Source organism: Littorina saxatilis, linkage group LG12, assembly GCF_037325665.1.
Source record: "Littorina saxatilis isolate snail1 linkage group LG12, US_GU_Lsax_2.0, whole genome shotgun sequence".
NCBI lineage: Eukaryota > Metazoa > Mollusca > Gastropoda > Littorinimorpha > Littorinidae > Littorina > Littorina saxatilis.
The window spans coordinates 9,466,512-9,479,011 of NC_090256.1; the positions used below are offsets into that span (position 1 = coordinate 9,466,512).

Here is a 12,500-nt window from a genome sequence, read left to right on the forward strand (position 1 = left end):
TTGGGAACACACTTGAGACAGCAGCCGTCGGCATCGTACCTCTGAGTGTCCTGTAAAGATACAGGAAGATCAATCATTCCTGTGGCAGCGACACTTCTGGCTTTCTTGTCCACGAAAGGGCAAGTGTCACCCAACACTGGTTGAGATTATCATTATTAAGCTTTAATGTCTTGCAAGACGGTGCACATGTTATTTTTGGTGACAGCTCGCCGAATGAACGGCACAGCAAGAGATGGATTGTGCACTTTTATGTTGAATAGAAACAAACAGAAACAAAGAAGCAGACAGATAGACAGGCAGATAGATAGACAGGCAGACAGACAGGCACGCAGGTAGACAGAGAGACAAACATACAGACAGGCATACCGGAAGGAAGGTAGAAAGACAGACAGACAGACAGACAGACAGACAGATAGACAGACAGACAGACAGATAGACAGACAGACAGACAGACAGACAATGAATCAAACAAACGTACAAGCGAGCGAACACACAGACCACACAAAATACGTTTACACAAACTTTTCAGCAATATATTTTGCCTTACATTCCGGTGCAATACATTCCTGAAAAACAGTTACAGTAAACAAAAGATCGTGCATATAAACAAACAAAACCGAGCTCGCTCCTACAGATACTGACAAAAGAATACATTTAGAAGACTATGAGAGGAGTTGTAAGCGCGTTGCCTGCGTTGGCCAGTATCTTAGCACAGCATGACTTACATCCTGACAGGGCGATAGAAGATCCAGAGGCTTGCAACGGATCTGGGTTTCCTTGGTGACGAACGTTCCCTGGTTGTCACGCTCACATGTCTTGACGTAACAGCCACGTGACGAGGGCATGGACTCTCCTGCCTGCGGAGATAGAAATATCAACGTTCTTTCATCAATCTCTCTGTTTCGTATCCTCTTCTTACAATTTTGAAGTAGTTAAAATTGCGGCATCTTTATGGGTTAAACAGCTGTCTCGCTCAAGCTCTAATATTCCCGAAGTGGATCTGTACTGTGAGAAAACTCGTTTAGAGAGGTAAAGGGGAAGTAAAACCACTTTGAACATGTTTTGTTTTTCTTGAAAACAATTTGAACAAGGAAACGCAATGGGGCTGTCACGTTGAATTTGACAAAGCCTTTCACGAGAAAGGGTGCGTGTGCGTCTCCCTATAAAAACAAGACGAATCTATGGGCAAAACAGACTTTAACGACAACACCCTTTAATTGCAAGACAAAGGAAAGTCGTCATGGAGTTGTCTTTTTGCTAATATTTGTTTTGTAACTGCTGCAAATATTGCTCTCGAAGCATCATGTTTTTATTTCCGTATGAATAAATCGACGTTGATATTTGTTGACGACCAGAGTCTAGTTTCGCGTAGGTTCCACGTCTTAAAGTCTACAAAGGTAAATGGATTTCCTGCAAGTGACATACACGATTTTCCAACCCCAAAGCCAAGTTCCTGACTGATTTCAAACATTTTGCTAACCAGAGAATGTATGTATAAGTTACAGCTCCGTCTATCCATGATATCGCGTGGTATTTTGTCGAGACTGGGTCAATGAATACGATGACGTCGAGGCTCGAGTGACTTCATTATATTCATTCACCCCGTCGAGACAAAATACCACGCGATACCATGAATGATTCGGAGCTGTAACGTAAATATGGCATGACCAAAGTAAGGAGAAGTTGTAGAACTGTATTTTGTGTCAATCTTGACAAGGCGCAAATTTAACACTACGCTGGAACGCTGAAGAAGAAGAACACTACGCACGAAATAAACATTAAGTGATAACGTTGTGCGGGGTGCTACCCACGTGCTGCAGCTGTAAATTTCGTTCATCAAGTTTTTCATTTACTTGTCACTGCGGTTGAGCAAGTTATTTTGCCTAGGTCAAGGCCGAACTTTAAGCCTACGGATATTTTCTCACTAGAATAACAGAGACAAAGAAGGGAAGTCATGCTATATGTCTCCTTAAGTCTCGTTATTTTGGCTTGGCGTGTATCCGGGACCGTACCTTGTAGAGTTTAGTGTTGACAACGCATCCATCAGGCTGACATTTTTCGCAGCATTCTCCTGGCACCGACACGGCTTTCTCTCCCTGGCGACAACAACACAGCGTACATCAGCCCGTGAGACTGCTTCTCATTATAGTTTTCAGCAACACATCTCTCAACGTTTACCTATTTGTAAAAGTTTTAGCAAAGAAAATAAACCAGCACGTTTTGGAAGAAAATTTGTTTTCCTCATTTTGTTTATTATTTGAAGTCTGTGTTTTGCTTCTATCGTTAAAAAGGAAAATATCTTTTAAACATAATTACCAGCTTGCAGACAGGACATTTCTGTCTGTGGCATGAGACCTCCCCAGAACCGTCACTTCCCACAATGCATGCGCAGTCGGCGCACACTCCTTCAGTCCACACTTCACCGATCTGTGAATAAATCAAAGTCAAATTTCCAGAAAATGTCATCTTTTTCACAACAAATAAAGACATTCTGACAGAAAGGTGTTTGAAACATAATCACAACACTAGACTCTGGGTTGAATTTTTTTTTCTTGTCACGAGCTTTGCTAAGCTTTTGTCAAACACTGCTTACACCTATCAGATTTTCACTTGGAGTAATAACACACTTTTTCTCAAACCGACAGTAGTAAGACAAACTGCGAATGTGATGTGTTATGAATGTTCATGACATTTTGACCAATAATTGTGGGAACAAATCGTGTTTAAAACGCGTTCATTGTTATACCTGGTATGTACGCTCTCCGCCATCTCCGTTGCGTACGCGACACACTTTGTTGGGAGACAGGGTGGTCCCAGGAATGGGTGTTGCCACTGAACGAACAACAAGAGTCGTCATCATCATCATCATCATCATCCTCATCATCATCATCGTCGTCATCGTCATCGTCATCATCATCATCATCTTCATCATCATAATCATCATGAAAAATCAAATCTACTTCAAGGCGGAAGCATGCATGTGTGTATGTGTATGTGTGTGTGTGTGTGTGTGTGTGTGTGTGTGTGTGTGTGTGTGTGTGTCTGTGTGTGTCTGTGTCTGTGCGTGTGTGTGTGTGTGCCGGTTTCTGTATCTGTCTGTGTCAATGTACATTGCACGCCCATTGGATTAAAATGCTTGCAACATAATACAATACTCACAGCAGGCAAGTTTGGGGCAGTTACACTCTCCAAGGACTTCTACAACCTGCACGTTCTATAACAGAAAAAAATCCACACAGTTACACTTGGAAGTAAAGTTTAAAAAAAAGTGTGCATAGACGATCTGACAAAAAGCGCGACAGGCCCAATGAAGCAATCAAGGGGAGCTAAGAACGTAAAACAACACAATGCACTTCGTCTCGATTGTGCCCCTTCGTAAAGTTTTGACTTGGTCGTCGACCTGCTTCTGCATGTTATTGTTATTTACACTTTTGGAAATGCCAGGCTGGTTAAATGACTCACAAGCGTTAGCACTTGCAATTGAAATTCTGAAAACCAAAGACCTCACCTCACAATGCGCAAAGCTGTTAACCCGTGATTTGTGCAAATGTAAAATGCACCCGATATTTTCTTGTCATCTCCAAAGTCAAGGGATCTATTAAATTTTGTTGTTGTTGTTATAATTTCTTTATTGTCCCATCGCTGGGAAATTCGGGTCGCTTCCTCCCAGTGGAAAGCTAGCAGCAACAGAGTCGCGCAACCCCAAAGTCAAGGGATCTATTAGATTTTTGTCATTATTTTTTTTAATTACTTTATTGTCCCATCGTTGGGAAATTCGGGTCGCTTCCCCCCAGTGGAAAGCTAGCAGCAACAGAGTCGCGCTACCCCAAAGTCAAGGGATCTATTAGATTTTTTTCATGATTTTTTTCATTACTTTATTGTCCCATCGCTGGGAAATTCGGGTCGCTTTATCCCAATGGAAAGCTAGCAGTAACAGAGTCGCGTTACCCCAAAGTCAAGGGATCTATTATTTTTGTACAATATTTTTTCCATTACTTTATTTTTCCATCGCTGGGAAATTCGGGTCGCATCCTCCCGGCAATGGAAAGCAAGCAGCAACAGAGTCGCGCTACCCCAAAGTCAAGGGATCTATTAGAATTTTGTCTCTCTTTCTTTGTTATGCTAAAAATCGTAATATTTTACCTATCCGGCCAAAACCACCCCCCACCACCCAAGCATAGAGTCTCAAAACAACAAATATTAATAATAATAATAAAAGGCATGTATTACTTTGTGGAATGCGATATTTTTACATTTTTACATTTTTACAAATCGCGGTTTTAGGTTCGACGTAATTTGTAACAAGTTTTTACATTTGTACAAATCACGGGTTAACAAAAGCGTCTCACTGACGGAGTGTAGTGTGGGCAATGTCGTGGCTTCCTTTTCCCCCGAGACATATAGGTAGTATAACTACATGTATTTATACATTCACTTCTTCCTATGAGAACAGTAGCAGACGTTAAATTCACTTCTTCCTATGAGAACAGTAGCAGACGTTAAATTCACTTCTTCCTTTGAGAACAGTAGCAGACGTTAAATTCACTTCTTCCTTTGAGAACAGCAGCAGACGTTAAATTCACTTCTTCCTATGAGAACAGTAGCAGACGTTAAATTCACTTCTTAATTTGAGAACAGTAGCAGACGTTAAATTCACTTCTTCCTTTGAGAACAGCAGCAGACGTTAAATTCACTTCTTCCTATGAGAACAGTAGCAGACGTTAAATTCACTTCTTCCTTTGAGAACAGCAGCAGACGTTAAATTCACTTCTTCCTTTGAGAACAGTAGCAGACGTTAAATTCACTTCTTCCTTTGAGAACAGTAGCAGACGTTAAATTCACTTCTTCCTTTGAGAACAGCAGCAGACGTTAAATTCACTTCTTCCTTTGAGAACAGTAGCAGACGTTAAATTCACTTCTTCCTGTGAGAACAGCAGCAGACGTTAAATTCACTTCTTCCAATGAGAACAGTAGCAGACGTTAAATTCACTTCTTCCAATGAGAACAGTAGCAGACGTTAAATTCACTTCTTCCAATGAGAACAGTAGCAGACGTTAAATTCACTTCTTCCTATGAGAACAGTAGCAGACGTTAAATTCACTTCTTCCAATGAGAACAGTAGCAGACGTTAAATTCACTTCATCCTATGAGAACAGTAGCAGACGTTAAATTCACTTCTTCCTATGAGAACAGTAGCAGACGTTAAATTCACTTCTTCCTATGAGAACAGTAGCAGACGTTAAATTCACTTCTTCCTATGAGAACAGTAGCAGACGTTAAATTCACTTCTTCCTATGAGAACAGTAGCAGACGTTAAATTCACTTCTTCCTATGAGAACAGTAGCAGATGTTAAATTCACTTCATCCTATGAGAACAGTAGCAGACGTTAAATTCACTTCATCCTATGAGAACAGTAGCAGACGTTAAATTCACTTCTTCCTATGAGAACAGTAGCAGACGTTAAATTCACTTCTTCCTATGAGAACAGTAGCAGACGTTAAATTCACTTCTTCCTATGAGAACAGTAGCAGACGTTAAATTCACTTCTTCCTTTGAGAACAGCAGCAGACGTTAAATTCACTTCTTCCTATGAGAACAGTAGCAGACGTTAAATTCACTTCTTCCTATGAGAACAGTAGCAGACGTTAAATTCACTTCTTCCTATGAGAACAGTAGCAGACGTTAAATTCACTTCATCCTGTGAGAACAGCAGCAGACGTTAAATTCACTTCATCCTGTGAGAACAGTAGCAGACATTAACGTGTAATACTCACGGCTGGACAGGGGATGTCTTCCGGTACTGGGCATTGATCTGGGCAGCCTGGGGGAATAAAACAAAATCTAAGTCAAAGAAAAAGACTTTCACGGTGATATGTAAGAGATTATTATAGTTCATATCTTTGAAAGTCGTCAAACGGTGGCCCCCAAAAATAAATCTATCTCAGCATAACGAATCTGCCAGCATGTGTCATATACTTTCACAAAGAAGATCCTATGTCAGCATGTAGGCTATCTGTTACTTTCACAAATCAATCAATCGATCAAAATATCGCGCGTATTCCGTGGGTACAGTTCTATGCGCAGGGATTGATTTTCTTATTTTTATTTTTTTATTTTATGCAATTTATATCGCGCACATAATTAAATTATTCAAGGTGCAGGGATTTATTTATGCCGTGTGAGATGGAATTTTTTTACACAATACATCACGCATTCACATCGGCCAGCAGATCGCAGCCATTTCGGCGCATATCCTACTTTTCACGGCCTATTATTCCAAGTCACCTATGCCTATACAATTTTGCCAGGAAAGACCCTTTTGTCAATCGTGGGATCTTTAACGTGCACACCCCAATGTAGTGTACACGAAGGGATCTCGGTTTTTCGTCTCATCCGAAAGACTAGCACTTGAAACCACCACCTAGGTTAGGAAAGGGGGGAGAAAATTGCTAACGCCCTGACCCAGGGTCGAACTCGCAACCTCTCGCTTCCGAGCGCAAGTGCGTTACCACTCGGCCACCCAGTCCTCTGACAAAGAAGAGCCTATGTCAGCATGTATCTGTTACTTTCACAAAGAAGAGCCTATGTCATCATGTATCTGTTACTGTCACAAAGAAGAGCCTATTTGTTTGTTTGTTTGTTTGCTTAACGCCCAGCCGACCACGAAGGGCCATATCAGGGCGGTGCTGCTTTGACATTTAACGTGCGCCACACACAAGACAGAAGTCGCAGCACAGGCTTCATGTCTCACCCAGTCACATTATTCTGACACCGGACCAACCAGTCCTAGCACTAACCCCATAATGCCAGACGCCAGGCGGAGCAGCCACTAGATTGCCAATTTTAAAGTCTTAGGTATGACCCGGCCGGGGTTCGAACCCACGACCTCCCGATCACGGGGCGGACGCCTTACCACTAGGCCAACCGTGCCGGTAAGAAGAGCCTATGTCATCATGTATCTGTTACTGTCACAAAGAAGAACCTATGTCAGCATGTATCTGTTACTTTCACAAAGAAGAGCTTATGTCAGCATGTATCTGTCACTGTCACAAAGAAGAACCTATGTCATCATGTATCTGTTACTTTCACAAAGAAGAGCCTATGTCATCATGTATCTGTTACTTTCACAAGAGGCATAGTTCTGCTCCTGCACCGAAAGAAGATTATTTCTAGCAGGTAAGAAGAAGCGTTTAAAACTAGGGTCATATCTTTGTTCTACTCTCGTCGTTTTCAATGAGCGCTTCTGGGGTGATAACGCGAGACAACTCCTGTGATCTTGTCGCGAGGTGGCGCCAGTTACCAGCCGAAATAAAGAAGGGGCATAACCTCACCAGAACCGACCATTGTCTGTTTACCGTATAAAATGCACGACTTACACACGAACTGTTACAAAACCGATATGCTATTTAGGACCAATGCATTTTTTTTCCTTTCTCGTGCGCCAGTTACCAGCCGAAAGAAAGAGGGGGCATAACTTCACCAGAACCGCCCATTGCACTGCGTCAGAGACATGCTTGTTTCAGCTTCCTCGAACCCAGCGTTTAAACGAGCGTTGTTCATCGGTAATTGGTGTACAGCTACTTCTTGTTAATATTCAGTCTTGTGGCGCAATGAATTCTTCACACTGCAGTCGATAATGGCATAGCCCGAGAAACTATCTTTGAACATGATTTATCAGTTGGATAATTCAGTAATGGTCAAAAGACTTCGGTTGTTCGGATTCTGGCCTAATCCTACAGGAACATACAGCTCGAATATAATACAGATCAGAAACATTCAGCATAGTAAACTGGGTCAACCATGGAATCAATGGTGTAAAGTGGAACACTCCTTTTAAGACTTCCTCCCTCTTAAGACCTAGTTTCTCAGATTGTCTGATCATTAACTCTGTAAATTTACCTTCCTCCTCTTCAAGACCTTGTTTCTCAGATTGTCTGATCATTAACTCTGTAAATTTACCTTCCTCCTCTTCAAGACCTTGTTTCTCAGATTGTCTGATCATTAACTCTGTAAATTTACCTTCCTCCTCTTCAAGACCTTGTTTCTCAGATTGTCTGATCATTAACTCTGTAAATTTACCTTCCTCCTCTTCAAGATCTTGTTTCTCAGATTGTCTGATCATTAACTCTGTAAATTTACCTTCCACCTCTTCAAGACCTAGTTTCTCAGATTGTCTGATCATTAACTCTGTAAATTTACCTTCCTCCTCTTCAAGACCTAGTTTCTCAGATTGTCTGATCATTAACTCTGTAAATTTACCTTCCTCCTCTTCAAGACCTTGTTTCTCAGATTGTCTGATCATTAACACTGTAAATTTACCTTCCTCCTCTTCAAGACCTTGTTTCTCAGATTGTCTGATCATTAACTCTGTAAATTTACCTTCCTCCTCTTCAAGACCTGATTTTCTCAGATTTGTGGAGGTGTTAAATGAGCGGTTCCACTGTTCTCACCTTGTTGTGGGGGAGGGGTTACCTTTCCACGGTGGTCAGGGTGGACGTTAGGTGTTGCTCCGGGTTGGGCTGTAGGCTTGGCCGTGGGAGGAACGAATTTGGGAGGATTGTCTGAAATTAGATCAATTGTAAACACATGACTGAGAAAAAGGCTTCCGCTGTTTACACTGAGGAATAATAATAATAATGATAACTGGACATTTTTAAGTGCCTAACCTATGGCTCTAGGCCCTTTACAAAACAACATATACAGAATAGAACAATTAAATGTACAACCTACATAAAACTATTAATCATACAGACAAAAATCAGACATATGTACTGTTCACACAATAACCATATGCAACACACACTATATATACACACATACCTTTTACCTTTTATTTCAAGACAATGCATTGACAAGGAAGAATCGAAAGGGGAAGAAAGCTTTGATTCAAAACAGATAGACAACTAACGTTCACAAATCCACACACAAAAAAGGTAAGTTATAGAAGCGTTTAATGTTTGACAAATCGAAGAAACAAGCTTAGCGTCAAAAATAGTCATTTTGATATTTTTGTTTTGTTTTGTTTTGACAAAATAAAACAAGCAAACTTCGAAAACAATCTGGCAAGTCAAACGTATACATTGCTCCACTAGAAAGTCACCTTTTTTCCACATCTAAGGAGAAATAGTCGGGTTATTTTGTTCACAGACAGACAGACATTTAGCAAACATAGAAATAAACATTAACTTACCACAGTCAATTTCATCATTCTGGCAGTTGATGACGCCATCACATTTGGAGGATTGCGGGATGCAACTTCCGGTGCTGCACTGGAATTCATCCACCTTACACGTGACGCATGCGCAGTCGCACGTGGTGCGATTCAGTTGAGAAAATCCCTGATTCAAATTAACACTTGATGGGTTAGTGACAGGACAGTTGTTCTGCGCTTTTTTGGTTGAATTTGATTTAAGAAAATTAGAACTGCTTTGAATCAGGAGATTGCATAACGAAGGACAAAAGAAGGAAGAAAGATACAAAAAGTGTTAGAGGAATGAAAGAAACAAATCAAAAGACAGACGGAAGAAAGTAAATACGACGACGGGCGCAGTTGCGTTGTGGTAAGACGTCGGCCTCCCAATCGGGAGGTCGTGAGTTCGAATCCCGGTCGCTGCCGCCTGGTGGGTTAAGAGTGGAGATTTTTCCGATCTCCCAGGACAACTTATGTCCAGACCTGCTAGTGACTTAACCCTCTTCGTGTACACGCAAGCACAAGACCAAGTGCGCACGGAAAAGATCATGTAATCCATGTCAGAGTTCGGTGGGTCATATAGAAACACGAAAATACCCAGCATGCCTCCCCCGAAATCGGCGTATGCTGCCTGAATGGCGGGGTAAAAACGGTCATACACGTAAAATTCCACTCGTGCTAAAAACACGAGTGAACGTGGGAGTCTAAGCCCATGAACAAAGAAGAAGAAGAAGTAAATACGACAAGAAGGCAAGAGAAAACACAGAGAGAAAAGGGAGGCGGAAAATGCCGGAAGAGCTCACCAAGGCCGTTGTACGCATAACGAAGGACATAAAAAGAGAGAGAAAAGGGAGGCGGAAAATGCTGGAAGAGCTCACCAAGGCCGTTGTACGCATAACGAAGGACACAAAAAGAGAGAGAAAAGGGAGGCGGAACATGCTGGAAGAGCTCACCAAGGCCGTTGTACGCATAACGAAGGACACCAAAAGAGAGAGAAAAGGGAGACGGAAAATGCTGGAAGAGCTCATCAAGGCCGTTGTACGCATAACGAAGGACACAAGAAGAGAGAAAAGGGAGGCGGAAAATGCTGGAAGAGCTCACCAAGGCCGTTATACGCATAACGAAGGACACAAGAAGAGAGAAAAGGGAGGCGGAAAATGCTGGAAGAGCTCATCAAGGCCGTTATACGCATAACGAAGGACACAAGAAGAGAGAAAAGGGAGGCGGAAAATGCTGGAAGAGCTCACCAAGGCCGTTGTACGCATAACGAAGGACACAAGAAGAGAGAAAAAGGAGGCGGAAAATGCTGGAAGAGCTCACCAAGGCCGTTATACGCATAACGAAGGACACAAGAAGAGAGAAAAGGGAGGCGGAAAATGCTGGAAGAGCTCACCAAGGCCGTTATACGCATAACGCAGGACACAAGAAGGCCACAGTTCAAAAGAGCAAAGGTGACTCGTAGTTCATAAAATAATGAAGAGGAAGGGAATCAAAGGAAAAAGGAGAGATTTATAGGCGACAAGCGAAAAGCAGGATCTAGGAAGGAAAGCAAAATACTACGTGAGAGTTTACACACCTGACTGCAAGATGAACAAGTCTTGGGCACACAGCGGACCTCGCCGTTCAGACACTGGCACGTCTCACACTGACCGTTGGTCGTCACATCACGCGCCTGCAGTAGGTACATGAATTCTCATAATAACAGTACACATCAAAGAAGATACATTTATGCAAAAACAGTCACTGACCACAGCAAAACATAAAGAGGAAAACGTCATACATGAATACCGATTTATGCAAATTTACAGCGAAGAAAGCAACAAGAACAAAATAAAAAAATAGATAAAGGCACACATTGTCAAGGATGTGCCAGCTCTTCTTTTCTTAGGACTGTCTGTGTGTCTACAGAGTAACCCTTTAACCTGCTCATTATGTTGGTGTCTCTCCTCAGTTCTTTTTACATTGAATAACCCATGACTGAGACAAGACCATGTTCTTGAAAACGATTTTGAAAAAGAATTCAAAGTTGTATCACATGCAAAATACAAACAGCTCACAGCAAAAGAGACGAAGACACGATCAGAGAAAATTCACTACTGACCCTGATGACCTTGTTGTCCAGCAGACAGGGACACTCGCTACGTGGGACACACCTGGCCCCGTCACAGTACTGACCAGCTGGACAGCTGGCTGGACACGACGTTCTGTCCACACTCGGGTAGCACACGGGTACAGGGGTGGCGCCGGGCTGGGCCGTGGGGGCAGCGGTGGGGATCTTGGACACTGCAAGGGGGAGAGACACTACATGCTATTATATGTGTTTTGAGAGGTAGCATGTGCAATGAGTGATTTTTAACACGATTTTCACTTATCGCGGCAGGAACAAACTGACATTTCATGAATCATCAACAACAACAACAACAACAACAACAACAACAACAACAACAACAACAACAACAACAACAACAACAACAACAACAACAACAACAACAACGCTGCTACTGATTTCCCATGTTTGCCAAGTTTTTGTATATCCCTTAGTACTGACGTAGTGATACGTACGTTAGAACCGATATGCACTGTAAAACAGTGTTGTTTCTACCTCCACAATACGATGGCTGGTCACTTTAATATTACACAAGATACTGAAAAAGCCACATAATACTATTGAAGTCTTGGATTAAATTTGGTAATGACCTGGTTCAGTAGCCCCCTCCGTAACAGCCTGTCGGAAATACTTATTTGGTTTCTTTTCTGTAGAAAGTCACATCTAGGGAAAAATCAAGGGAGGTAAAACTCGCAACTTTCTTTTCGTCTTGAAGCTCGCATGTAAAGTAAGAAGAAGAATGTCACGTCATACTCACAGCACTCAGCGGTCCTCTGCAGACATCCCAGACGGACCTGGTAGTTGTAGCACGCCGGTCCATCCACGTCGTCAGCGTTACACAGAAGTCCAGTCCACAGGTCACAGCGCAGAGGCTGACCGGTCAGCTCCCAAGGGGTGTGGTCAGACGAGGCGGTACGGCATTGGATGGCCAGAGGATCGGTGCATGCGCGGGACTCGGCGCGGATGGTTTCGATTGGCTCGAAGTCATCGCGGGACAAGAGACCCGGCTGGTGGGTGTCGACCCAAGAGTCCCACTGGATGCAGCCGTCTGCGAAATGTTCTTGTGGTCATTCGAATGCACGAAGACAAAAATGTGAAAGTTGAAACCGTTTCTTTGTTTTCCTTTTTTTTTTTTTTTTACTGGGACTTTCCCTGGCTCATTTAATCTTCCTCTCACAGTAGATTGAAACAAACATGTGAGA

General features: G+C 42.4%; 1 protein-coding gene across 1 annotated transcript in view; it reads right to left on the bottom strand.

Annotated features, from left to right (window-relative positions):
- The window catches only part of LOC138981211 (mucin-5B-like), a 57,781-nt gene that overhangs the window by 2,579 nt on the left and 42,702 nt on the right, over positions 1–12,500 (bottom strand). Inside the window, exons 38-49 of the mRNA XM_070354058.1 lie at positions 12,056–12,346; positions 11,293–11,474; positions 10,768–10,863; positions 9,192–9,339; positions 8,452–8,562; positions 5,776–5,822; positions 3,160–3,214; positions 2,747–2,832; positions 2,317–2,427; positions 2,013–2,096; positions 726–857; positions 1–50 (exon numbers count right to left, since the gene is read on the bottom strand). The exon at positions 1–50 is cut by the window's left edge and continues 2 nt beyond it. Of these exons, the coding sequence (XP_070210159.1) occupies positions 1–50; positions 726–857; positions 2,013–2,096; positions 2,317–2,427; positions 2,747–2,832; positions 3,160–3,214; positions 5,776–5,822; positions 8,452–8,562; positions 9,192–9,339; positions 10,768–10,863; positions 11,293–11,474; positions 12,056–12,346 (1,393 nt within the window). The remainder of the gene's footprint in view (positions 51–725; positions 858–2,012; positions 2,097–2,316; positions 2,428–2,746; positions 2,833–3,159; positions 3,215–5,775; positions 5,823–8,451; positions 8,563–9,191; positions 9,340–10,767; positions 10,864–11,292; positions 11,475–12,055; positions 12,347–12,500) is intronic.